At 42.0% G+C, this 25,186-nt stretch overlaps 2 protein-coding genes, 1 long non-coding RNA gene and 1 other non-coding gene across 4 annotated transcripts; 2 read left to right on the top strand and 2 right to left on the bottom strand.

Moving 5' to 3' along the window:
* Positions 1-571: 571 nt before the first annotated feature.
* On the bottom strand, positions 572-7,898 carry LOC135493813 (uncharacterized). The gene is made up of 8 exons (XM_064781393.1): positions 7,764-7,898; positions 7,281-7,389; positions 6,924-7,065; positions 6,146-6,619; positions 5,756-5,902; positions 4,816-4,908; positions 3,798-4,080; positions 572-3,305 (listed from the first exon to the last, which is right to left on the bottom strand). The coding sequence occupies exons 1-8, from the start codon at positions 7,792-7,794 to the stop codon at positions 2,914-2,916; spliced, it is 1,671 nt and encodes a 556-aa protein (XP_064637463.1). The 5' UTR covers positions 7,795-7,898; the 3' UTR covers positions 572-2,913.
* Positions 7,899-8,164: 266 nt separating this feature from the next.
* On the top strand, positions 8,165-8,236 carry Trnah-gug (transfer RNA histidin (anticodon GUG)). Its single transcript has one exon. It is a non-coding gene; the product is annotated as a tRNA-His (tRNA).
* An 814-nt stretch (positions 8,237-9,050) lies between these two features.
* On the bottom strand, positions 9,051-15,445 carry LOC135493710 (TBC1 domain family member whacked-like). The gene is made up of 11 exons (XM_064781239.1): positions 15,091-15,445; positions 14,833-14,932; positions 14,254-14,530; positions 13,823-13,948; positions 13,503-13,626; positions 12,860-12,929; positions 12,440-12,554; positions 12,143-12,260; positions 11,046-11,239; positions 10,468-10,669; positions 9,051-9,798 (listed from the first exon to the last, which is right to left on the bottom strand). The coding sequence occupies exons 1-11, from the start codon at positions 15,297-15,299 to the stop codon at positions 9,558-9,560; spliced, it is 1,776 nt and encodes a 591-aa protein (XP_064637309.1). The 5' UTR covers positions 15,300-15,445; the 3' UTR covers positions 9,051-9,557.
* A 1,602-nt stretch (positions 15,446-17,047) lies between these two features.
* Positions 17,048-20,408, top strand: LOC135493967 (uncharacterized). Its single transcript, XR_010448325.1, has 3 exons — positions 17,048-17,103; positions 17,210-17,289; positions 19,626-20,408. It is a non-coding gene; the product is annotated as an uncharacterized LOC135493967 (long non-coding RNA).
* The last annotated feature ends 4,778 nt before the right edge of the window (positions 20,409-25,186 follow it).

Below are 25,186 nucleotides of genomic sequence, written 5' to 3'. Positions count from 1 at the left end.
AATTTGTTGTGGAGTTTATGCCATTAGGTAACAGCTGGTGCAATGGTCATCCACAGTTGGCATCAGTAGTTTTCCCTCCATCTCCATAAATACATTTTGATTAACATGTCTTGCCGCACCCCGCTGTTGAGCATTTCATGGCTTGATCCTAATACAGACTCCATGTCAAGCCAGGCTGGAATACTTGTAAGAACTAGAATTGTCAGTCGAGTCAGCTGGCACACTTAGGATTCTCCCTCAACCGGGGAAAGCTAACTCCATGATATGAACAATACAATGAATAAGTCATAGTTACCAGGGGCATGGATGAAAATTTGGGGAACAGTTTCCGAGGGATAGCATGAGTCCCCTCCCAACCTCCTCCTCCGTGTTCGGACAGAGACTAATAACCTCTACAGCTTCAAAGAAAAGACAAGAAGAAAGAATATATATTCTCCAGGGTGAGGGGCATGGATGAAAATTTGGGGAACAATTTCCAAGTGAAAGCATAAGTCCCCTCCCAACCTACTCCGTGGTTGGACAGAGACTAATAACCTCTACAGCTCCAAAGAAAAGACAAGATGAAAGAATGTATATTCTTCAGAGACACCATGGTTTTATTTTCACGTTTCACACTACAAAAATATCAATATATACATATTTACAATGGTACTTCGAAAACTTAAGCTATAACAACCTTTGTGGTAGTGCTCATAAAACCATTTTTCCCTTTCCCCGATCACCATTATATACCAAAGCAGACATAATATACAAGCATACTCTCAAGTTTCATTGCTCACAGGAAATACAGTGGAACCTCTCTATTAAGGACACCCTCGGGTGTAGGCCAAGCCTAAAGCCTCCTCTTTTCACTCCATGATGCAATGTAGTAATTTTACAATTTTCACTTCAAATTTTAAACTTTTATTTTCTAACTCTATAGATGCTTCAGTACTGCTAGCCATTCTAGAGTTCATTCCATTAATCAATAATAGCCAAGCTATAGCATATTGAGATTATGTGTTTAGATTTTCACAAAGGCAATAATATGTAACGATGCCAATGCCCCCAGGGTTAAATCAATCGCTACCAAAATCTACGATATATGAGGCATGTATCAGATTGAGATCGATTTAAAAAACAATAACGCTGTTTGAATAACAACAATACTGATGCCAGAATAAGTTGGATTCATGTTTAGATGTCACAGTGTGGTTTGATACTAGACATACTCGCTATACAAAAGTGTTGGTGCTTTGATGTATTTGTTTGTATATGTGAACAGAATACAAGACCAACCTTGCATTCTAGGCAGATGAAATGTCTGCATGAACAAAATACAAGACCAACCTTGCATTCTAGGCAGATGAAATGTCTGCATGAACAAAATACAAGACCAACCTTGCATTCTAGGCAGATGAAATGTCTGCATGAACAAAATACAAGACCAACCTTGCATTCTAGGCAGATGAAATGTCTGCATGAACAAAATACAAGACCAACCTTGCATTCTAGGCAGATGAAATGTCTGCATGAACAAAATACAAGACCAACCTTGCATTCTAGGCAGATGAAATGTCTGCATGAACAAAATACAAGACCAACCTTGCATTCTAGGCAGATGAAATGTCTGCATGAACAAAATACAAGACCAACCTTGCATTCTAGGCAGATGAAATGTCTGCATGAACAAAATACAAGACCAACCTTGCATTCTAGGCAGAGGAAATGTCTGCATGAACAAAATACAAGACCAACCTTGCATTCTAGGCAGATGAAATGTCTGCATGAACAAAATGCAAGACCAACCTTGCATTCTAGGCAGATGAAATGTCTGCATGAACAAAATATTTAAGACCATCTTTGGATTCTAGGCAGATGAAATGTATACATGAACAAAATACAAGACCAACCTTGCATTCTAGGCAGATGAAATGTCTGCATGAACAAAATACAAGACCAACCTTGCATTCTGGGCAGATGAAATGTCTGCATGAACAAAATACAAGACCAACCTTGCATTCTAGGCAGATGAAATGTCTGCATGAACAAAATACAAGACCAACCTTGCATTCTGGGCAGATGAAATGTCTGCATGAACAAAATACAAGACCAACCTTGCATTCTGGGCAGATGAAATGTCTGCATGAACAAAATACAAGACCAACATTGCATTCTAGGCAGATGAAATGTATACATGAACAAAATACAAGACCAACCTTGCATTCTGGGCAGATGAAATGTCTGCATGAACAAAATACAATTGTCAGTTTCTTGCACGGACCCCTTCAACTTAGCACATAACAATAAGACAAACAGCACCCACAATATTAACCGAGCTCATCTTAAATATTTTTGCATATTTGACCAGAGAGACCACACAGTGAAAGGATGAAAAAATATCAAAGGGACTCCATTCTTTTGCATGATTTCAATTCATAGAAGGTCAACGGGTACATGTACGTCATAAGGCTAGAGTTAGGGATCATCTGAAAATAACTAAAATTTTAGACCTCTCTCTGAACACCCAGCCCCTTAAAAAAGACGGAAAAGTCAGATGTATATTTTAGATGATGCTAGAAATTCGAAAAGGTGAACAATTTTTTGTCAGGAACAGGCTGACCCCCTCCCCTAAATGAATAGATTTCAACTCTAATGGCATCCAGCAATTTTGAGATCATCGCCAGACTTTACCAGTTTCACCCGCAGACACGAGATCTTTTTGTTGCACGTAGCAGTCATTATCACTTGTTTGCACAGCGCTTAAGTTTCACACACGTTTCTAAAGCATGCCCTCAAAGATAGCTTGAAGCAATGTATTGAGGTACGAAGACACAATCACCCTCTCAGTTTAATCCCTATCCAAAACAATACAAAAGTAAACAAACATTTTAAAAATAAAAAATAAAAAATCTAAGACTAAATGTGACAAGGTCATGCATGTGCCTCTACATGTGTTATACAGTCGCCCCCCGCACCAACATCACGCTGCTCAGAATTCTGCAACGAAACTCTCATATCACGCGAACGTCTCCAAACATCGAAATGAGGTCGAATGTTATCGTCTCTTACTTTAGGGTCACTGTCATTATCACCGCCGAGATAAAATTGCGGAATCGACGACGTCACTGTGATTGGTTGATTCTGCAGACGCAGTTCGGATATTTGTTGGCGGAGGTATTCCGTAAGGCTCGGTGACGACGCAGATGTTTGAACCTCGTACCCTTGGGAACTGCACGACGGCACCTTCATCAGAGTTTTTGAACGATGGAACTGAGATGTTATATTCCTGGAGCGTTTTGGGCTGACGTTTAACTCTTGGATTTCTGAAGTGATCAAACACAAGTGTGAAGACATGATTACTTAAACCGTGAAATATAAATCTCACTACTGCCAGATTTTCATCCTCGCTACAGGCCTTTAATGTGTCAGTGCAGTCACAAAGTGAAAACCGGACAAGGTGATTATGATATCAATCTAAGGTGAAAGAGCTGTGGTGGTGTAGTGGCTCAGGTCCCAGACTTGCGGTCAAGAGGTCTCTGGTTTGATCCCCACTGTCGGCGTGAGACTCTGGGAAGGTCTCCTTGCCTTAGATGCCTCACTCCACCCAGGGCTCAAATGGTTGCCAGTCAAAAATACTCAGGTTGTAACACTGATTGAGCAGCTCATCCGAGTTCTACTGAAAGGTTTCTGCTTTGACATGGGAATAAATATTTAGCACTCTGACGATGTTCTCCATTATAAAAGCCCTAGATATATGAACTTACATTTATTCATCTTATTTGAGGAAACTCAGAAAATGAATCAACAATACTCACCATTCCACCGCTGCAATGCCTCGAACGCCAATATCTTGTCAAGCCTCTCTTTGGCCTTAAGATGGCCGCCATCCGCAGCTTGGCGATACAAAATCTTAGCCGAATGCGCATCAACCGGTAATCCTCCTAAGCCGTGTTCAAAGAACGCCCCCAAGCTGAACTGGGCATCTTCGTGTCCGGCGTTTGCCGCCTTGGAATAGAAGTGAGCAGCTTTACACTCATTGCGGCAGACGCCCCAACCGTTTTCGTAGCAGAGAGCCAGATAGTACTGATCCCGTGCATTCTGAAAATCAAATGGATTTGTGTTACAGCAATTTCAGAATCCACCAATTGTTTTATGATGTTGACAGAAGTATGACCTGTCAATAGTGTACTTTAATTCTAAGGAACTGACTTGACAGGAAGTTGAACACACAGTGTGAGGAACCTCTCTATAAAGGACACCCTCGGGACTGCTCGGAAGTGCTCTCCTTGATAGAGAGGTGTCCTCATTAGAGAGGTCAAATTGAATGGAAACAACCCATTTGGGTCCAAAACAAGTGTCTCTTATAAAAAGGGTGTCCCCTTAGGGGGGTTCCACTGTACTTGTACATAGCTGAATGAGCAGCTCCTTGATACCAAGAATGTCTTATCAAACTTTAAATAGTGAGTCAATGAGTCAGACCCAACTGGAAGAATGAGGTTATAACGAGATATAGCAAATTTCTAAACTTTTGCAAAAAACATCCAGTGTCTTCAATAATTTCCGTCTTCAAATTGTATATGAAATCGTTGGTCATAAACACATATTCACAAAAAAATTAAGAAAAATGTGTACCTTTATGGCCGTTGAGCAGAGAAAGATGAGCAGAGAAGATGAGTTGAGCAGACGGATTGAGCAGATGAGTTGAGTCGATGAGTTGAGTAGATGGGTTGAGTGGAGAAAAGGATGAGTTGAGCAGATGCGTTGAGCAATAAAGTTATGGGTACTATTGTTTGAGCGACGCATCAATTGTTAGAGATTAGGCAATATAGGTACCTCTCTGTTGGCCGAGCTCTCCAGCAGTGGCCCAGCCTTATTCTTGGGTTTCCCCTTTGTCTCCAAGTAATGAATGGCTAGCTCCGTCTTGGCCTGAAAAAAAGATAAATTTAGTTCATGGCTCTTCAAATTACAGCTAGGGCGGTAATAATCAATTGAGTACCGGGAATTGAATGAGAGTGTTTCCGCACTTATATTTTTCATTCTAACATTAGCTGCGCTTACACCACGAAATATTGGTGGACCAATTGCACTTACACCACCACATTGCCGCGACAAATTGGTTCGGCAATCCATTGCCGATACAAATTGCCGAGCGAATTTGTCCCACCAAGCTTGATGGTCCAAATTCGCCCGGCTTGTTAAAAGCTCGGCTTTGTCGTGGTGTACGCGCAAATGGATCGGCAATTAGCTAGTTAGATGGTTCGGCTCCAGGCGGCGCTTTCGAAATGGCGCTTTCTGCCAAGGCTTTCTGCGTTCTGCTTATTGTTTGCGCGCCATCTGTAGCCGGATTTTATAACTAGCTGCAGCGCTGGTGTAAGCGCTTGGTGGATTTTCGATGGTGCGGCATTGGTTCCCAAACCAAGATTGGTGGTCCATTTTCAGGTGGTGTAAGTGCGGCTATTGTCATATCTGCTTTGATACTGAAATGAGGTATTGGCTGTCTCAGTAAACACCACGAGGGTGCAAAATGACATCTGCACCTAAGTGGTGTTCGTTGGTACAACCAATACCCACAGTGAGATATCAATTTCTACTCTAAAACACCTCAAACTAAACAACGAAATGACATTTCACATTTTCACTGCTCCACATTTTGCATCAACCCAACCATAACCACTGATGTCAAAACGAGGCGACTCCGTCACCAAAACAAACCGACTGTTTAGCAAGCGTTTCAAAAGTTCTTAACGCAGAAGAAGAATGGAAAACTACCAACCTTTTTCAGGCCCTGATTGGCAGCTTTCTCAATCCATTGATACGCTGGTTCTGCCTGATCACGATTCTTTTTCAATAAGACGGCTGCCAGGTTAAACATGGCTTCTTTATGCCCCTTGGCAGCCGCAGACCGATAGCACTCTTCTGCCTGAAAAAACGGTAGAAATCACTTTAAGGGTTGACCACAGACACCACCATTTTGGCTATAACTTGAAATTTTAAAGCAATTAGACCTCTTTCAAAATGAATTGAATGCCAATTTCAAGGGTGTGAGTCAGTTCTCTGGAAAACTGACTATAGTAATAGACAGAAATGAAATCTAAATCGAGTACAATTGGAGTTCACATTTCCTGCTGAAAACACTAAGCAGGGTTGACCTTATACTACCCACCTTGGTAAGATTTTTGGTAATCCCTAAACCCTGCTCATAGCAGACGCCAAGATTATACGAAGCCTTCGAATATCCTAAATTGCTGGCTTGTTGCCAATGCACCACAGCCATCGAGTAATCCTGTTTCTTGACGTAACTCAGCGCCTTTAAATTCTCGTTTGTCCCAACGTACGAATCGCATAGATCGTGAAACTGTTTCACAGCAGCGTCTAATAAATCCGGTTCCTTTTGTGTTGTCGATTGCGATGCTGTCACGTTTTTATTCGACAAATCCGTCCCAGACCCAGGAACTCTGTCCGCTGGCTTTTTATTTTTTGACGGTAGGATGGAATCACTTCCTGCGAATACGCACGGCTGTTTCGGGACATGTAGAGCGACTTCCGCGACTATGGATTGTCGTTTTGTTTTTTCGTGGCGGGACTGTTTGCAAAAGAACGGCTTTGTCAGACTGATACCTGCAGCAACAGCGGCACCCTGCAATAAGAAATATTCAATATTTATAACAAAAAAAATATATAAAATCTAATGTCATTTTTCTATCCAACAACGTTCTATTTCTGAAAATCTCTGACTAAAGCAACCAAGTAGCAGAGAACAACATAGACTTTTCACCAATAATTAAGAATAATATTGTAGCTAAAGCATCAATTTTTAAAAGTACTGCAACCTGCGATCACTGATCTTGTCACACACCTCAGATGTTTATCGCAAACAAGTGATTTTCGTCGCATGCAATCATGATTGTAGGTCGTATTCATCTGATGGGCACCTGACTTACCCATCGAATTGCCTCCAATTGCTGGTAAAGGAAGGCAGAACAGAAGTCATCACGGAACTTCGACTTCTTCCAGTCATGGTGTTTCTCTCGTCCGGGATCCGTCTCCAATCTAGCAACATTTGATTTTGAGCTTGCATTGTATCTGGAAATTTATTGATGAGGAGAACGTAATTGACAAATTGATATAGGCCTAACTTCGTGACGGAGTACAACTTTTTGTTGATTTAAAGTCATCAAGGGCTCATTGATGCGAAGAGTTTTTTTCATCCAAGGGTGTACCATAGCAATACACATGTGAGTTCAACAACATTTACAGGCATCATGATGTGAAAACTAATCATAAACATGAGGATTTACCGTTTTAAAGCTTGAATGCTGTCAACTTTCTGTGTCGGTTTCTGCTTGTTTTCTTCTTCCAAACACGCCCCGGTGTGACGAACAGACGAGTTAAACTGCTGCCTCACAGCTGAAAGAAAGGACCAATGTTATGTAGATATAGCGGGGAGTAAGTATTTTCAACTCAATTTTATTTTATTAGACAGGGCAGGGTAGGTGGTCAACTTCGTAAAAATCTTCTGTAGAATACCTCAATTTCTTGCTATAAAAAATGAGCACTTTTTGCCTCAACCCTCTGTGGATACAAGGACAAGTCAAGTGCGTTACCCAAGGCCAAGAACCAAGGCCAAGAACATACGATTCAAGTTGAATACAATACACTGCCAGTGCTGTGTATAGAAATACAATGTAGTGATGACGTAACATGGACATTTGCCAGCAAATCACCGTGGAAATCTACACTCTTTCTAACACTGAAAACTCGAAATCGGTGAAATGTCTTACCCCGAGGAATGGATGAAAATAATCTCCACATCTTTATCCTTCAATTCACTCCCTTTACTTGATGAAAAGGGACTTAAAATCCTACATTTCGATGATTAAGTGGAGTGACCTTGATCAAACGTCCGTCCAGGGGCTTTCCCATTTCCCATACTGACGAAACTCCAATCTCGTCTCCAGCTTTGATCTGACCTGTTGGCGAGGTGTTGAGCAAAATCACTGAAGAACAGGTTAATGATGGGAATGGGTACTCAGTGACAAAAGACAACTTACTTATTAGATACTGCATGTACCTGTGGACATTTGGTAACCAATTAGCCTTATTTTGCCTATGCAGATGGATTATGATAATGAGCTAGGTTTATCTATTGATTGAGCACCGCTCTCACCAAGCGATCCTGATAGCCGTGATCGTATAGTGGTTAGTACATTGCGTTGTGGCCGCAATAACCCAGGTTCGAATCCTGGTCACGGCAGCGTCATTCGCTGACTTTTTCATATTTCGACCAATGACTTTTTGTCACATCTTCTTTATTTCGATATTCTTTTTTTCCGCTCTAAATTCATTTTCAAGTGATTTAATGCTCAATTGACACAGTTGTGATTTGGTCTCTGATTGTCCTTCGACACCTTCATTGGCTATGCTGGACGCTGTGCCCCAGCCTCGTCCTGTCGCCTAATAGGACGACCAGGATGAAGTGGATTGCACAGGAAGTCTACACCATTGGCAGACAGAGCATGTCCTTTCTCGTCCTGTTCTATCATTTTTTATTGCGTCCCTGCAGAGTTGTTTTCGAAATATTACAACATTGTCGATGGGTCACAATCAGCATTGTCACAACCTTGCAAATGAATACTTCTGAAACCAGTGATCACTTGTCCCTACATCCCGACACCAGTTGTACCAATACACCCTGCCTCTCAATATTTCACAATGTGTGTATATGACATCGGAGTAAAAAAAACCTGATCTCAGGATGTTGTCCATGGGACACATCATGTCTTCAGATGTGTCAAGGCACATCAGATCATCAGGGCTGGGAGTGGGCGTGTCCTGAGGAGAGAATTAGGGTGTTCACTTCATGATCAGGGGTTTGTGTGCAGGGCCAGAAAAGCGCATATTAACCCCCCGATTTTCTCAGGATGGTCCTGGGCATAAAGTCACAACATACACTGGGGAACTGTGGTGGGACAGTGAAAGAGTGTCCGACTTGTGATCAGAAGGTCATAGGTTCAAGCTTTCTCATGAACTTTCCTTGTAGATAGGGAATAATTTCAACAAAATTATAATTTGAAGTATATCACAGTATTTATTGCATTATTCAAAAGTAAAATTGCTACATGTACAATATTTGCATATTATAAGTATCGGTACCAAGAGACTAGTTTTTATTAAGTCGTGGTACTCCTAATTTACCATGAACACAATCCATGATACATGAGAGTATTATCATTCAACTGTTTATCATTCTATGATACCAACCCGTAAGGCCAAAAAACAGTTTTAAAAAGACACAACAGATTTCAACCTTATTTTGCTCAAAACATGAAACCAATTTCATGATTCAATTCATACCTACTACAATCAGGACTAGAGATAGAAATAACAAAATCATTAAAGAATGTTTGCTTTTCCCAGAAACACTTTATCATACACGGGCCATCCATCAATTGCATCTCACGAATTTGATACCATCGTTGAGTAAGATCTTGCACACATTTTATGACCATTTTGTGTTCTACATAAACACGGCCAACTTCACCAGAATCACATCAACTACACAAAGACCACAAATCCTATTTTCTGGTCATCGGTTTCAATTCAACCTCAGGACTAGAAACGAAAGCTGGTGATGCATACATCTTCTGGGACTGCCTGAGAGGAGTTGGAGTGGCGAACCCCTTGAAGACAAATCGAGTTTTGGCCGATTCTCCCACGAGACGGTCCGTGGCCTGGCCGGCGTTTGGATTTGACAGCGTGATGAGCGCAAGTCTTGGGCTTCGGCGAGGTGGGATGGCATGTTCACCAAATTTATTCCTGAAATGATATAAGTAGAAGTTACACATGTAATTTTCTGAGACAAGACGTTTTTCAACTTTCCAAGTACAGTGGAACCCCGGTAACACGACCACTCATGGGACCGAGGTTGAATGGTCGCGTTACCGAGGTGGTCGCGTTAATGAAGTCGAAAATCCGGGGACAAAATGCATGATTAGGTTTTCCCGCCAAAATTGTTGAATTTTTTCATAAGTTCAAAATTCCGAAAAAAATTTCAAAGCCAAAATTTTTAGGCCCTTTGGTCGGGTTAGAGGGATGAATTTGGTCATTGGGACCGCCCAATCCAGTGATCGTGGTCTGGGGTGGTCGTGTTACCGGGGGCCTTGTAATGGTCATTGAGAGGAAACCATTCGGGACCGGCGATTCTTGGTCGTCATAGCGGGGTGGTCGCGTTACCGGGATGGTCGCCGACCGGGGTTCCACTGTACCAATTTTCAAATCTGTACCTGTTTGTCATGATGGAGTATACATTTTACAGGAAACATTTTGAGAAGTCGCTGAAAGAACAAGCTACAGGTGTCAAGTGACTTGCTCAAGTAATAACGGAAGGCCATGCAGCAATGAATTCCATTAACCAAATATGTCATCACTGGATCCTAAATTCTTTTCACAAAAGTACCAGTTATACAAAGGTAAACAGTATCTCACCTCTTTTCTCGAGCTTCTTGACAAGGAGAAATGTGGCCTTGAAACGGGTATCCAAGGGCAGTTGCCTTCCTCACTTTGCCTGGTACGCGGCTTTTACTCTGAACAATAGGCCGGTGTCGTGTGGCCCTCTTCGGGGGCTCCTCGGTGCCTGTCCAGGAGAACATATTGACTAGCTTGCCAAACAGGCCTTGGTTGGATGAGTCTGAAATGATTTGAAAGAAGATTGTGAATTTTCATGAGAAACAAATACTTTCAGGTGCAACGTTACGGAGCCTTATCTGTATCTGTAAATTGCCGTTTGACTTGGATGAACGGCGGCCATACCGTATTTGGAACAGAGCCGCAAATTGCAAGGCACCTACCCAGCCTCCACACTCCAATCCCACAGTGATATGAAACCAATCCGCCAAAACATTTCTGAGGTACTGCTGCCATTGGACACCAAGTAACACGGACTAACAAGGGCAAACCTATTCCCCTACCATTCCCATTCGGTGGGAGACTACGGAACTCGGCTGATGGGATAATAACCGAAAAGGTCCTTCAAGAATCATAGTGGTACCCATAATTTAACCTACCATTGGCAGTTTTCTGCCTCTTCGCTCGGCAATCCTGTTCCTGAGGAACTGCATTCTCCCGCTCTGGTCGTCTCCTTTTCTTCATGGTCCTAGCCAATGAGATCTCTTCCTCAATGACGGCCTGGAGTCCATCAATCTCCCACTTCTCAACCACAGTCGCTTGAATCACAGGGAGTAGCGTCTTGTGGGCAACTCTGGAGGAATGAATATTAGATAAAGTTGACGGTATTGATATACAGGTACATACATGTACATGCAGTGTGGCAGATGTATTGATAAATAATATACAGGTACTTACATGTGTGTGGCAGATGTATTGATATACAGGTACTTACATGTTGTGTGGCAGATGTATTGATATACAGGTACTTACATGTTATGTGGCAGATGTATTGATATACAGGTACTTACATGTTGTGTGGCAGATGTATTGATATACAGGTACTTACATGTTGTGTGGCAGATGTATTGATATACAGGTACTTACATGTTGTGTGGCAGATGTATTGATATACAGGTACCTAACATGTTGTGTGGCAGATGTATTGATATACAGGTACTTACCTGTTGTGTGGCAGATGTATTGATATACAGGTACTTACATGTTGTGTGGCAGATGTATTGATATACAGGTACTTACATGTTGTGTGGCAGATGTAGTGATATACAGGTACTTACATGTTGTGTGGCAGATGTATTGATATACAGGTACTTACATGTTGTGTGGCAGATGTACTGATATACAGGTACCTAACATGTTGTGTGGCAGATGTAGTGATATACAGGTACTTACATGTTGTGTGGCAGATGTAGTGATATACAGGTACTTACATGTTGTGTGGCAGATGTAGTGATATACAGGTACTTACATGTTGTGTGGCAGATGTAGTGATATACAGGTACTTACATGTTGTGTGGCAGATGTATTGATATACAGGTACTTACATGTTGTGTGGCAGATGTATTGATATACAGGTACTTACATGTTGTGTGGCAGATGTATTGATATACAGGTACTTAAATGTTGTGTGGCAGATGTATTGATATACAGGTACTTACATGTTGTGTGGCAGATGTATTGATATACAGGTACTTACATGTTGTGTGGTAGATGAAGAAGGATTGGCAAAAGAGTAGACATTTCCGTTTTCTCGAGAAGTTCCTCCTCGCATAGCGAGATGATCGCAAGAGACACTTGAAAGATGCTGGTGAAACCTGCAAGACCAAAATAATGTAATCAGAAAAGAATCGCTGATATATGGAGACATTAGGACTAATTTCATTTGACAATAAGGCAGATTCTTTTACAGCCAATTAACTTTTCAATTGGTACCCAACTGTAGTAGGCCTTAGGTGCGAACGCAGAAAAAGAAAGTTTTACAAAAATCTGTTACCTTTGATAATAAGCATGTCCCAGATAGCCAGGACCATGTCCCAACAGGACAAACAGGTGAACAGGGACATGAACCAAGGTGTTATGAACATCAGGACTTCGATTTCTAGGTTATGCTGAAAAGACATTATAATACAATACAGTATAGTTTAATACAATACAATACAGTACAGTACAATTTACAATACAGTATGTTACATAACAGTACAGTACAATACAGTACAGTACAAGTATGTTACATAACAGTACAGTACAATAAAATACAATACAATGCATTGCATTGCAACACAATACAATAAAATCAACATAGCAGCTATCTCATGTGTAGTTTTATCGCAAGCTCAAATGTTTGCAAGAAAGTCTAGTGCATGACAAGACGTCTGAAGAGCCTAACTCTCTAGTCAGTTCACATCATACTTACAAAATGTTTGGCAAGTCGTGGATGCCTTTTACGTAGTAGTCTGCTGAAGATGTGGCCATGCATGTGGATCCTGCAATAACAAACAGCATCTCTAATTCATGTTACAGAAGAATCTCCCTTAGCGGACACCTCTTTATTAAGGACACTAGTTCTGGTCCTAAATTGGTTGTTTCCATTCAATTTGACCCCTCTGATCAGGACACCTCACTATCAGTATTAAGGACAGCACTTGTCCATCCTGAGACTTTCCTGAGTAGAGAGGTTCTACTGTATAGTAGAGAGGTTCTACTGTATAGTAGAGAGGTTCTACTGTATAGTAGAGAGGTTCTACTGAATAGTAGAGGTTCTACTGTATAGTAGAGAGGTTCTACTGTATAGTAGAGAGGTTCTACTGTGTAGTAGAGAGGTTCTACTGTATAGTAGAGAGGTTCTACTGTATAGTAGAGAGGTTCTACTGTATAGTAGAGAGGTTCTACTGTATAGTAGAGAGGTTCTACTGTATAGTAGAGAGGTTCTACTGTATAGTAGAGAGGTTCTACTGTATAGTAGAGCAGTTCTACTGTATAGTAGAGAGGTTCTACTGTATTCTCTGGTGTGGCACAATCTTAGCATTTCAGTGCCTTCGTTGTAAAAGATGCCTTACCTTGTCAATTTGGTATCAAAATAACCCAGGAGATATTTGTGGCGTTCTAATAGTGACACGATACACCAGAAGGTATCTTCCTCTCCCATCAACATCAAGAGCATGCCAGCAATGTAGGACATTCCTGGAAAATGTAAGGAAATAGTGTCTTGAAAAGTGCCCATTCCGAGTGCCCTGCTCACAGGCGCTTTTACAAAAAATACTATTTAAAACGAGCCGGTTCAATGGAAGCTTATTTCTGCCTAACGTTTTAACAGGGCTGTTCAAAAGTCCCTATTTTTATAAGTGTTTTGTGATAGGTTTCCTTTAAGCTGACTCACCTTGGCAGTATCCCACTTGTTTGTTGTATCTGACATACACAGCCAGCACCCTGAACAAAGACGCCCTCCCCTCCTTTGCTTCAGGTCGGTCGCCCATGAACATGCGGTGCGTTGGATAGGTTCGATCTTCAAATAAAACAACCAAGAAAATGCATTCAATGAGCAAGCCTAGGGAAAATTTGAGTATGCAAACTCCTCAGCGCTACAAGCAGGCGAGAACACGAGGTACAGGGCTGAAATTCAGGTACTAATTTTTGCTCAAGAGATGAATTATCTGAAACTAGAAAGTGATTTCAGCTGAAACATTGATATGACTAAAAGTACTCGGTAACCGACAGATCTTTCTCTGCAGCTTTTTCTTGATGGCCACAGTTAGTTTTGGCAATGGAAATATCACACTGAACACAATGGGAAATGACTTCCAAACATACCCAAGTCCGCCATGATCTGCCTGATGTACCTGATTGGTATCATCCCCTTGTTCAGCAGCTCTGTATCCTTCTCGAACGACATCTGATTCAGTGCCATCAGTATCTTTTTCCCACCATACTCGCTGAGACCACAATCGACCAGCTGTTCCCGCAGCGCCACCACATTCGATTTATAGTCAAACTTCGATGCCGTAGCTAACGTTTCACTTTCTAGCAGAGTTTTCCACAGGGTTGGCCGGACAGAGGTTGGGACACCTTTAGACAGAAGGCTTTCAAGCTGAAATGGAGTTAAATACTCCATTATTTCATATTTGTTAAGAGCTGCAAACACCCATTCAGGCTTCAAGTCATTAACTGCCATGACATGTATTAAGCCAAGCCCATGCATAGCCATTTGCAGTACAATTCACCATTTACAGGATCATCAATATTCAGACAGGCCGCAAAATTTCTTGCTATGAGCAAATTGATGCAAGTATGGCGGCAAAATGGCTTTACAAGTTTCTCATGATATCCTCTTGGTGACACCTCTCCTACTGCCAAAGTTAAGAAGATTCACAAGTTTTTAGGTCATCTTACCTTCCCATTTTGTTTACTGTTTGTGTTGTTACCTTTCCATCCATCCAGCAAGACTCCCCAAACCTTTTCAGTGCTGCTGGTCAAATCCTTTTTCCTATTTCTAGACAAAAGGAGAGAGTGATGACATTGCTTATTTACTACCTGGAGATCCAAAGAGGCTGAGGCAAAATGCCTTCAATAGGCTGCCCGAGGGCCGAGAAGACGACGCTGGCATGGCAAAGCCAAAAATGAAAAATAGGCAATCAGAATCATACTTACACCACTCTTGGCTTTCTTCTTGTTCTTCCATTTAGTTTAGGAGATGAGCAAACACAGGAAGGCGATGCAACAGTCATCAGGGCCACAGAATCGGCCAAGGGACTGGGTGGGCTGCAGGTGCTTGACGAGGGCGGTGTCGGAAAACGTGAAGAACTTGGTGGGGAAAGTTGAAATCCATGGTGGTCAAATGCCTCAATATTTCCCTCCATTATTTACACTTATGAGGAAGGATCGGACCTTAATTTTGAGTCATGTGGTGGGACAACATATAATTTTATGTTAAGAAAGTTATTTGGCGTTCAAATCGTCTGTCTGTGGCAAGAAAACAGCAAATATTTGAGAGGATAAGTTTCAAATAATTTTCAACAAAAATTGCTTGTTGTTATTGTGTGATCATGTTTAATTCCGTACTGGCCGTTGGTCCTGATTAATTCCTTACTGGCCGTTAGCTCACCGAGCAATCCCTACTGAACTCACACAACTGTTTGACATGGGGGAGCCCCCCCCCCCCCCCAAACCCCCGTCCTTCTGACATATATAGCCAGTACATTGGGGGATGAGTCCCCCAAACCCCCCTCCCCGTTCTCTCAAAGTGACAGGTTTTAGTCAGTACATTGGGGGGAAGGCCCCCCCCCCACCCCCACCCCCCCCCATTGGACTCTAAAAATTGAATTTCTTGGAGACGCTGAACAATAAGGCTCCATAAAGAAGTATGAGTCCCCGCCCCGGTAGCTGTCTCATATCTGCTGACAGAAGCAGCTCTTTGTGGTGAAATAATAATTGAATGCATGTCATGACACCCAGGAGCTTTTTCTCATTTCTGAAACAGTTGCATGGTTGGAATGAATTTCCAAATCAGTCCGCGGCCGTCAAATCTCTATGCAATGAAAATTGAAATGTCACAACTGTCTCCAACTACGTTGTCCTGTATGTCCTAGCAGACGATTTTTAAATAAATGATGTGATTGATATACTTGTGGATTGGAATGAATTATTTCTTCAATGATATGAAAGTTGAAAACCCTCTGACATGTCTGAGTACAAAAATGCAGAGGCAAGACACATCATGCATGTCATGACACCCAGAAGCTTTTTCTCATTTCTGAAACAGTTGCATATGGTTGGAATGAATTTCCAAATCAGTCCGTCAAATCTCTATCCAAATGGAACTTAAGACCACTCTATATTTGTGCAGTAGTGTTAAAACTGACTTTTTTGAAGTAAAGTACGTAAATCGAGAAGAAGGGGACGTTTTCTTTGTCTTAGAATTATTCAGGATGAAATGTATAACATTTGGGGTTTTTCGTGATTGTCCGGCCCAATTGGCAATATTGCCATTTGGGATGGTGAACAGAGCTAGGAGCAAATGCGACGCTTATGATTTATTTAAAGAAATAAAATGCCCGATTTAACATCCTGCAGAATCAGGGGAATCGGGCGTTTCCAGTGATATACGACACAAATGGATTGTCCTCATGCATTCACTTTGGAAACTTTAGATAGCGTAAGCATCGATCGATGGCGCTAGCCTTCTCCAGGCATAGGCCCCTGAATGCTAATTAGCGGGATTATCGGGCTAAACAATGGGATTAGCGAGGAAATAATATATAGGGAGTTAAAAAACTTGAACTTGAATTAAAAATGTTTTGCCATGTGTGAATACTACTGGTTATAAATTTCAACAATCATGTTACGTCACGTAGACTCGTTTGAAAATACCACAAAAGCCAAGTTTCCGTGAAGTTATGTCACTTGTTGTCCGACTCCTTATCACCCGATCGTGACCTCAGTATTTGACCAATCAGCTGTAAATCGTGAGCATTTTCGTGTATGGGTCAATGAATTTGATTGAAAACCACAATTTGAATAGATGAGTGGTTTGGTAACCTCTCTGACGTAACCTACTCAATACGAGCCGTTGAATTTGACTGTGCTCCTGGTATGACACACCGGTTTTGGGAACACAAGCGTTCAGTTGTGTCGACGCCTAGTCGAAGCACTGGTTCAATATTGGTGAGTTCAGCCTGATTTCTCCACAACTTTTTCTCCCCAAATTTTGCGACTTTTGTCTGATACAATGTACAATCTTATCTTATCTTTTCATTTTCATTTCTTGCAGACGCCAGACACGTTGTCCTGTCTAGCACACCCAATGCTGCCCAACCGGTTTATCACAAGATACGACATGAACACCACGTGGTGAGTTATTTTTCTCTATCGAAACCTCCTTTATCGCACATACATGTATTCTTTTGAAACTTCTCATCTCTGCAGCAGTGGCGGATCCAGAACTTTGGGAAAGAAGCGGGGGTGGGGGGGGGGGGGCGCTGCCCCACCAATGAGAACTCATGATAGAGCAAAAGGTGCAATCCTGAAAATGAGGGGGAGGGTTCTTGAGGAGAGGTGCCCTAAAAATATCAAAGATGGATGACTCATGCGGTACCCCTAAATCCGCCACTGCTGTTCTGAATAATTCCACACTCGGCTCAGCTGACCTTTGAAAGGAGGACACTGTTAGCCCATACCCTATCTATGGTACTATATCGTTCTGGCAGCAAGAAAATGAGACGATCGGTCATGTCTGCCATGTTTTATGACGTCACACGCCACGTACTTGGTGCAATGTGTCACGTGCTCATAACACATTCTATCTCTGAACCAATCAGCCCTTGATACTGTGACATGTGATATGTACGATGAGGACCTTGACCGGATCAGAATGATAAGGCATACAGTCGAAGAAGTTCAGAGACATTTACATGAAGACATGACAGAAATTACCAATCGTCTCATTTCACCTCTGTGCTGCCAACTTCAGAGCTTTAATAAACCCTGCCAGTTGTTCCCAGGCCTGTGTTATGAAATGACAATGGTTTAGTGATATGCCTACCCCCTCTTGTATTCAGTGGTATTAAATGAACAACTGTGGCATGAGCTATGGTGGTTTTTCCTACAAAAATGGCTTCCAGTAGAACCGCGACTTCTCAGTCCAAACAGGAAAATTGAAATACATCATTGAACTGCAATAAACAGTGCACAAAAACTGGGTGTAACCTTAGGCCTGCCTGAATTTCACGGGTCATGTCCAAAACTGCCTCGCACACTGGCGAAAATCGTTATTTGAGATAAGTGGCGGCGCATGGTGACAAGCAGAGGTATTATCCTCCTGGCCAGGTAAATCCCACGCCCAGGTTGTCCCTTTAAAGCTGACATGCATGCATAAAAACCCTAACGACAAAATTAGAAAAGACGGAAAGGATGAAGTGGCGAGGGTTCCGAGTTCGAACCCGCTCGAGGAATATTTTTTCTTTTTTCTTTCTCTGTGACCTGTCTCGTCAATGAACTTGTGTTTGTGCAGTCAAGTGAGACCTGTCGCTGGTCGTCTATCATGTTTCAGGTGCAGTTTGTCGTTTGTTGGTCGGGCGTTTGTGTTTTCTAACTTGGTCGTTTGGGGGTTTTATGCATGCATGTCACCTTTAAGTATGTTTTTGCGTGGTCACGAAGATGATAAATGTGAATAATGACACCAATGCATTGGCCCTGCGGTCACGTGGTGGCTTTCAATGATATCCTTGTGCCGTCGTAGGAGGCTGCTGAAAGTCGCAGCAAAGCAGCAGCCAACAAAAGACTTGGGCTACTTAAAATTTCTTTCGGGAGCAGTAATAATCTGGTCACCATCGAGTTTTACCTATAGCTCTTATAAAGATGGTGTGGGAAGATAAATTTCGGCCATTTTGTTACCATTTTAATATCTAACTGTATGCGCCTGCTTAATCGCCCGCCCGCGAATTTTTTCCTGAATCTTTCGGGCAGTACACTGTACATTTGTACACAGGTTCTCAGCCAATCAGAATCCGATAAATCTGTGTCGTCATCGAGGCGTCATCATGAAACTTAGAAGTAAGCTTGTATTGTTTTGTGCTTGTTAATCAAATTTGAGGCATACAGTATAAAAATACACTGGAGGAAGACCATACACACGAGGCAGTATCGAAAGACAAGTCTCATTGCAGAGAAACATATTCCTACTGTAGGAAGACCATTCACATGAGACAAGTCTCATTGTATATTCATGCTCAATATGATATCTGAAGGACTATCCCTTGGATCTTGGAGATGGGCTATTGTTATTGTCCTTTCTGTAGGTATGTTGCAGGCAGCAGAAATAACTCAAATATCTAACATCTAAATAACAAGGGAAAAGAAAGGCGTTATAAAAATAAAATCTAAAGAGTAAAAAAGAAAAAGAAAAATGTTGTCCACAACCGGATTCGAACTCGCGACCTTTGGATCGAACATCGTATTCTGCCATTTTTGATGAGCGCTCTACCAACTGCTCTGAAGTTTCTAAGACTTCTGACGTCATGTATTTGTCGAAATCTGATTGGCTGAAAGTCCCTGTACAAATGTACACTATAGTGCCCAAAAGGTTCAGGAAAAAAAATTCGCTACCCGCCCTTTTCAGATAGACAGTTAGCCCATCTATCACTTCGATCTATCTACCGAGCTGTCATGGCCAATACTTTTTCTTTCAGAAGCCCCGACGTCCTTTGAACGTTCAAGAAATGGTTGGGTTTGGTCAAGGGACTGGTATTGGATCTGATATATTATCATTGTTGTCACACCTTTTCGCTAAATACGAGGTCTTGAAAATGCTTGGTATTGCTCCTTGTGAGGTGTTACCCAACGTTAATGACGCCTGTCTGTATAAGTGGTACATACTTGACACCTATGGCGAAGGATGAGCCAGTTATTTTCGAGTTTGTACTTTGGGTGCATCTCGTTCCTCGGGTTGCATTGCGCCCGCGACCCCATAGGAGTTCCTGGTCTTGTCTCTTCGCCCCCAACCCCGATAAACTCTATGTGCCGTGAACGAATGCTCATCAGGTCGACAGTTATTTGACGACGTAAATCCATCCATATTAACTGGCGCTGCGGCTGCGCTCAATAGACTTCGTTGGGGAGTCTGAGCCTGATAGGGTGTACCAGTCCAGCCGGTTATGTACGGTTGGTATGCTCTATGATATGGATCTCCATCCACCTGTCAGCTAGGGGCAGACCCCAGTGTCTCAACCCTGGGTCTCAGAGGCGGTAACTTCTAGTCAGGCAGCGCGCTATGTCTGGTTAGGCGACATGGGTTACCAGGAGCATCCACAGCCAAAATGGTTTGCACATGGAGGTCATCGCGACCGACTTGTGAGGGGGAAGAAGTGATGTCCATGGCGGTTTCAAATTGATCTGACGACCCCCGCGTCTTCTGGACACGGAGGGGTTCATGTGGCCAAATCCTGTCAGCTAAATCCTATCGTTAGCATCGTTCGCGGTATATGGAAACCAAGGGCATGGAACCCTTTTTTGTCTTGGTTTAATTTCTCTGAGGATTTCAATGATGATATATATATTTAGCTCCACAGGTATAGTCGGTACATGTGGCGACTCGCCACATGAACATTTTAAAAGTTTTTTTTCAAGCATTGTAAAAAGTTATGAGAATAAATTTCCCCTTTGGACGTGTTTTTTTTACCAGAATGACAATCAAAAAGTTTGTCACTGGAGAGTTTCCCCACCCCCCACCCCAGCCCTAGAATAACATACAGACTAAATAGTATCTTTGGACTGTACTGGTAATATAGGTCAGTCACGAAAAATAAAATATATATTGGACTGTACTGGTAATATAGGTCAGTCACGAAGAATAGACTATATATTGGACTGTACTGGTAATATAGGTCAGTCACGAAAAATGAAATATGTATTGGACTGTACTGGTAATATAGGTCAGTCACGAAGAATAGAATGATATTGGACTGTACTGGTAATAGAGGTCAGTCAAAAAAAAGAAATATATATTGGACTGTACTGGTAATATAGGTCAGTCACGAAAATATCTGAAAGTCTGTGCCCCATTGTTGACGAATATAATATCGTGAGGACTTTATCAATAGTCACGGTCCCTGGCCCCTCCCACATAAAAATCATTAGCAAGGTCACTGCAGGCAATAGCTTCAGCGTTGTTATTGTATAAACATGTCTTAAACATTATAAACGGCCCTATTTGTGGGGTTACATTGGGTTCTTGCTGGGGTAATGATGTCCATGTCGGATTCTGCGTTTTGTGGACTTGTAAATCAGTCCAGCAGTGACATTGCGTTTTGTGGACATGTAAGTCTGTCCCGCAGTACCAAGTTTCACCCCAGCAATTACCAATAAGACCTGCACGTGACCTTAAAGTAAATAGTGATGCAAGTGTGGTCGAGACAAAACGCGATGTATGCATTGGAAGAAGGAAATCTGCGAAGAGTAGCTGGAACTGTCTGTCCAGCTCTCGTTTATGAAATAATGGGCGATTTGAAAGACGTCTCCTGAACAGATCGCCCATTGTTCACTGAAGCAGCATTCGAATTGTCTCCAATTTTTTCAGGTGGATTGCTCCATCTCGTGTGGTTTCGCTGTCCCGTCCCAAGAATCGAGCCAACGCGACCGAGGCCACTTCTGAGAGATAAATATTCAGGATGCCAGATTTGTGGAACACAATTGAGGTAAATGAGATAAAACTCGATAAGCTGGCTACAGTTGATGAAATGAGGCTTTAGGTCCGTCATCATGTGACTGATATTGGGACAAACCCGAGGCAGGTTGACCACCATTGCCTGACAATTCAATCTAATTGATTCATTTTATTTGTGCCAATGAGGCTGTCACAGACATAAACATGTGTATAGACATATTACTGATATGCTATAATAGAAGATTTTTAAAAAAAACGTCATGTAAAAAAAACGTCATGAAAAATGATCAAATACGTCAATTTCTTAAATTGTATATTTCAATGTTCCTTGGTATCTAAATCTTCCCTTTCTATTCCAGGCCAGTAGTCAAGAGCGCTGATCAGGGAACATCAGTTCCCAACGGAATTGACCCTTTTCTTGTTGTAATTCATGCTGTTGGCTCAGAATGGGTGACACTCACCTGTTTTCGACCCTGAAAATTAAACATCAAACATTGTTAGTCTTTGTTAAAAGTGAACCTTGCAAAATATGTGCTGATCCTGAAATCAATAGCACTTCATGTATGTACTCGCAGATCCAGAATATTGCTATTTCTTGTTCCGTTTTCAATGTGGCAGTCCATTTACCGTATCTGAGCTATTTCACAGCACAAGAAGTGCAACATTACAACAATGGAGCTATTTCTTGATCACAGCAAAAATGTGTACATTGTTTTACTCAAACGATGCATGGATGATCCCTTATTGACATATTTGTTTTCAAGAGGAATTGGTTGTAGGTTTTCTTTCTTTTTCTAATAAGGCAGGCCTAATTTAACAGAAGGCCTATATTTTAGGTAGGATATTATTTATACCATAGGCCCATATCAGTTTTGAGATCAATTTCCTCTTGAAGAAAATAAACGTCAATCGAGTCCCTGCACCATTTTGATTGGGCGGTTTTGGGCTAAAATACAGTACAAGAGAATGCTCCATTGGTGTTAACAGAATATGTCATTGTTTTGGTCAGCAATCAGTTCTTGCCACCTCGAAAGCGGGCACGGTTTCTTACGACTTGTACATTGTTCAATTGTTATAATGCTATGGTCCTTTTGCCCCCCCCCCCCCCATCCTTATCGACACTCACAGTGCACCACCCTCCGTCCCATGCCCCACATGCGCACTGACCCAACATCTGATCCCTTGACACGCTTGCTCAAGCGGCTCAAGCGGCGTCAGCAGCATCAACGTTGTGTTATTGTATTCCAAGTTTTGCATTATTCATATGTATTGCCAAATAAATGTTGTCATATATACCTTCGTCTCTTGTCCGTCGGTCTATAAGTGTGGGGATCACTCCCAACAGGTTCGATTAACACACTACATTATCTTCACGCGCAACAATTTACGGTCAGCCTTTTCTGATTCCACATGCCGGCCGCGACACTAATTCTAAGTTTTGTAGTATATATTATATACTCGCCCAATAAAAGTTGCCATATCATCAGGCTTTGTCTCTTGTCATTTGGTCTCTCAGCGAGGGGGACACTCTCGAAAAGTTAGATTTATGCACTTACCAAACGACACCAAATGCACTGCACCTTCCTCACCAAAATACCTCACGCCTGCGGACAGGGACGAAATAGCCCAGAGTCTGTACCGTAACTTAATTTGCATCCCGTTTCAATCCAGAATGGCATATTATCAGCCTTTGTCTCTTGTCCTTCGGTCTCTCAGCGTCGGGGACACTCTCGAAAAGTGAGATTTATGCACTTACCAAATGCACCTTCTTCACCAAAAATACCTCACGCCTGCGGTCAGGGACGAAATAGCCCAGAGTCTGTACCGTAACTTAATTTGTACCCCGTTTCAACCCCGAATGAGATAGCCAACTTGTATGTAAGCAGTTGACGATCGAGAAGAAAAGACAGTTTTTCCAAGCCTTGCGGAGACCAACGTCTACAGTTCTGAAGAGCTCCGTCTGGTTTCCTATATCTGTATAGTCATCATGGTATCAATGATTGAGCCGATTTACGAATATCGCGTAACTGAACTTAAGCAGGATTTCATGACACCACAGACCATCTTTCATACATCTTCGCTCGTGAGGGCTTGCGAAATCTGCCTAGATAAAAAATTTTTACTGACAAAGTCCCATTTCTCCACTACTCACGGAAAATAGCTGGCGCTCAATGTGTGTATCTATGTGTCCCTGGAGTTCGAAGGATGTGACATTACAGAGCGTCCGATTTAGTCTCGTAAAGAGACGCGAATTATTCCAGGACATTCAAACTTGTGTTGTACCCTTTCCTTACGATGTATGGTTATCCCTACAGAGGTGCTAAAAGCCCTGTCTCTTGAGTATTGGATAGGCATCCTGCAGACAGTCCGCTGTACGCTCTTGAGAGAGACACTGACACCCCATCTCTGCCCAGAGTAACCCGTGCTTAATAGAGTAACTGGTAAACCGCAATCGTCACTTGAAGACAAAGCATTTGCTGGTGTTTATTCATATCATGGGTGGTACCTGATACGAGACAACTAACTGAGCTATAACTAACCTATTTGATAAGGGCACATGAACTGTGTCCCTTTAGTTCGAAGGATGTGACACCTCACAGTGTCCAATGCAGCTCCTTGAGAGCTGGCGAAGCAGTCCGTGCAGAAACCACGAGAAGTCTCCAATCAGGTTGAACAGCTCAAGCAAAAGTGAGTCGCATAGATTTTTCATCTTCTGGGTTCTCGTTTTAGATCCACGATTATCATTTTGCGACAACTTGCATGCACAGTTTGCTGGGTGGAGGATTCCACAACTGGCATCCCCATGCACAAGATATCCAAGCAAGGACAGTCACAAGATCTTTTGGGGGATTTCGCTTTCAGTCACATTGAGTACTCCAATAAAGGGCTGGTTGTGAGTGATCTCTACCACAACAATAGCATCTGCTTGAGAGCAAAATAATAAGACCCCCTTTAGGAGGGGCTCTTAAGATACACGTGTGTGCGGGAGTATATAATGTAAATGAAGAGAAATAAAGAGAGTAATTATTGTATATCCAACAAACAATTTTTTTTGGTATTTTTCTGAATTAACTCCGTTGAGTTTACCGATTTCTCCGCGATCTTCCGGTGGTGGTTGCTATCCCATTTGTTGAAATTAATTTAAATTAATTTAAATCTTCATGGGAATTCGCTACATCATATGCCTAAGAAATTGGCCAATTATATTAATATTTTTATTAGAGAAATATCCGTCCTAAATAATGACAGAAAAGGGTGGTTTATTTCAATTTTGTGTCGACATGGTCGAGGTCACGTGACATAAAAACAAAACAATCGCGCACACCCGTCCAAAAAAGGCACTTTAAGAAAAACAAGTACGTTTTTCCAGCTTAAAACCACACTGACGACTAAGTTATATTGGTCTACTGCCCAAATCTGAAGTATCAAAATGAATAACAAACTAGAACTAGCTCTATTTAGCAAAAGTTGCGTGAAAAATTCGGGTGAGCGACATTCTGCACCCTAGCGGCCAATAAATAAACTACTTTCAGCCGTCTGCTCTGGTCTCGTTAGGGAGTTTTTCCCAAATGTACGCGATGATGACGT

Source organism: Lineus longissimus, chromosome 9 (assembly GCF_910592395.1).
Source record: "Lineus longissimus chromosome 9, tnLinLong1.2, whole genome shotgun sequence".
Lineage (NCBI taxonomy): Eukaryota > Metazoa > Nemertea > Pilidiophora > Heteronemertea > Lineidae > Lineus > Lineus longissimus.
The sequence above is the reverse complement of the archived record's forward strand: the minus strand, read 5'-3'. Positions and strand labels throughout refer to the sequence as shown.

Bases quoted from the DNA above. Each gene is read 5' to 3' on its own strand.
- LOC135493813 (XM_064781393.1), bottom strand. From the start codon at position 7,794: ATGTGGAGATTATTTTCATCCATTCCTCGGG. The intron at 7,390-7,763 runs GTAAGACATTTC...CCTTTCTTTCAG, and splicing joins ATTTTCATCCATTCCTCGGG to CTGTGAGGCAGCAGTTTAAC. The intron at 3,306-3,797 runs GTGAGTATTGTT...TGATCACTTCAG, and splicing joins GGCATTGCAGCGGTGGAATG to AAATCCAAGAGTTAAACGTC.
- LOC135493710 (XM_064781239.1), bottom strand. From the start codon at position 15,299: ATGGAGGGAAATATTGAGGCATTTGACCACCATGGATTTCAACTTTCC. The intron at 14,531-14,832 runs GTAAGATGACCT...ACTCCATTTCAG, and splicing joins ACAGTAAACAAAATGGGAAG to CTTGAAAGCCTTCTGTCTAA. The intron at 12,261-12,439 runs GTAACAGATTTT...TTGGTCTTGCAG, and splicing joins GGACATGCTTATTATCAAAG to GTTTCACCAGCATCTTTCAA.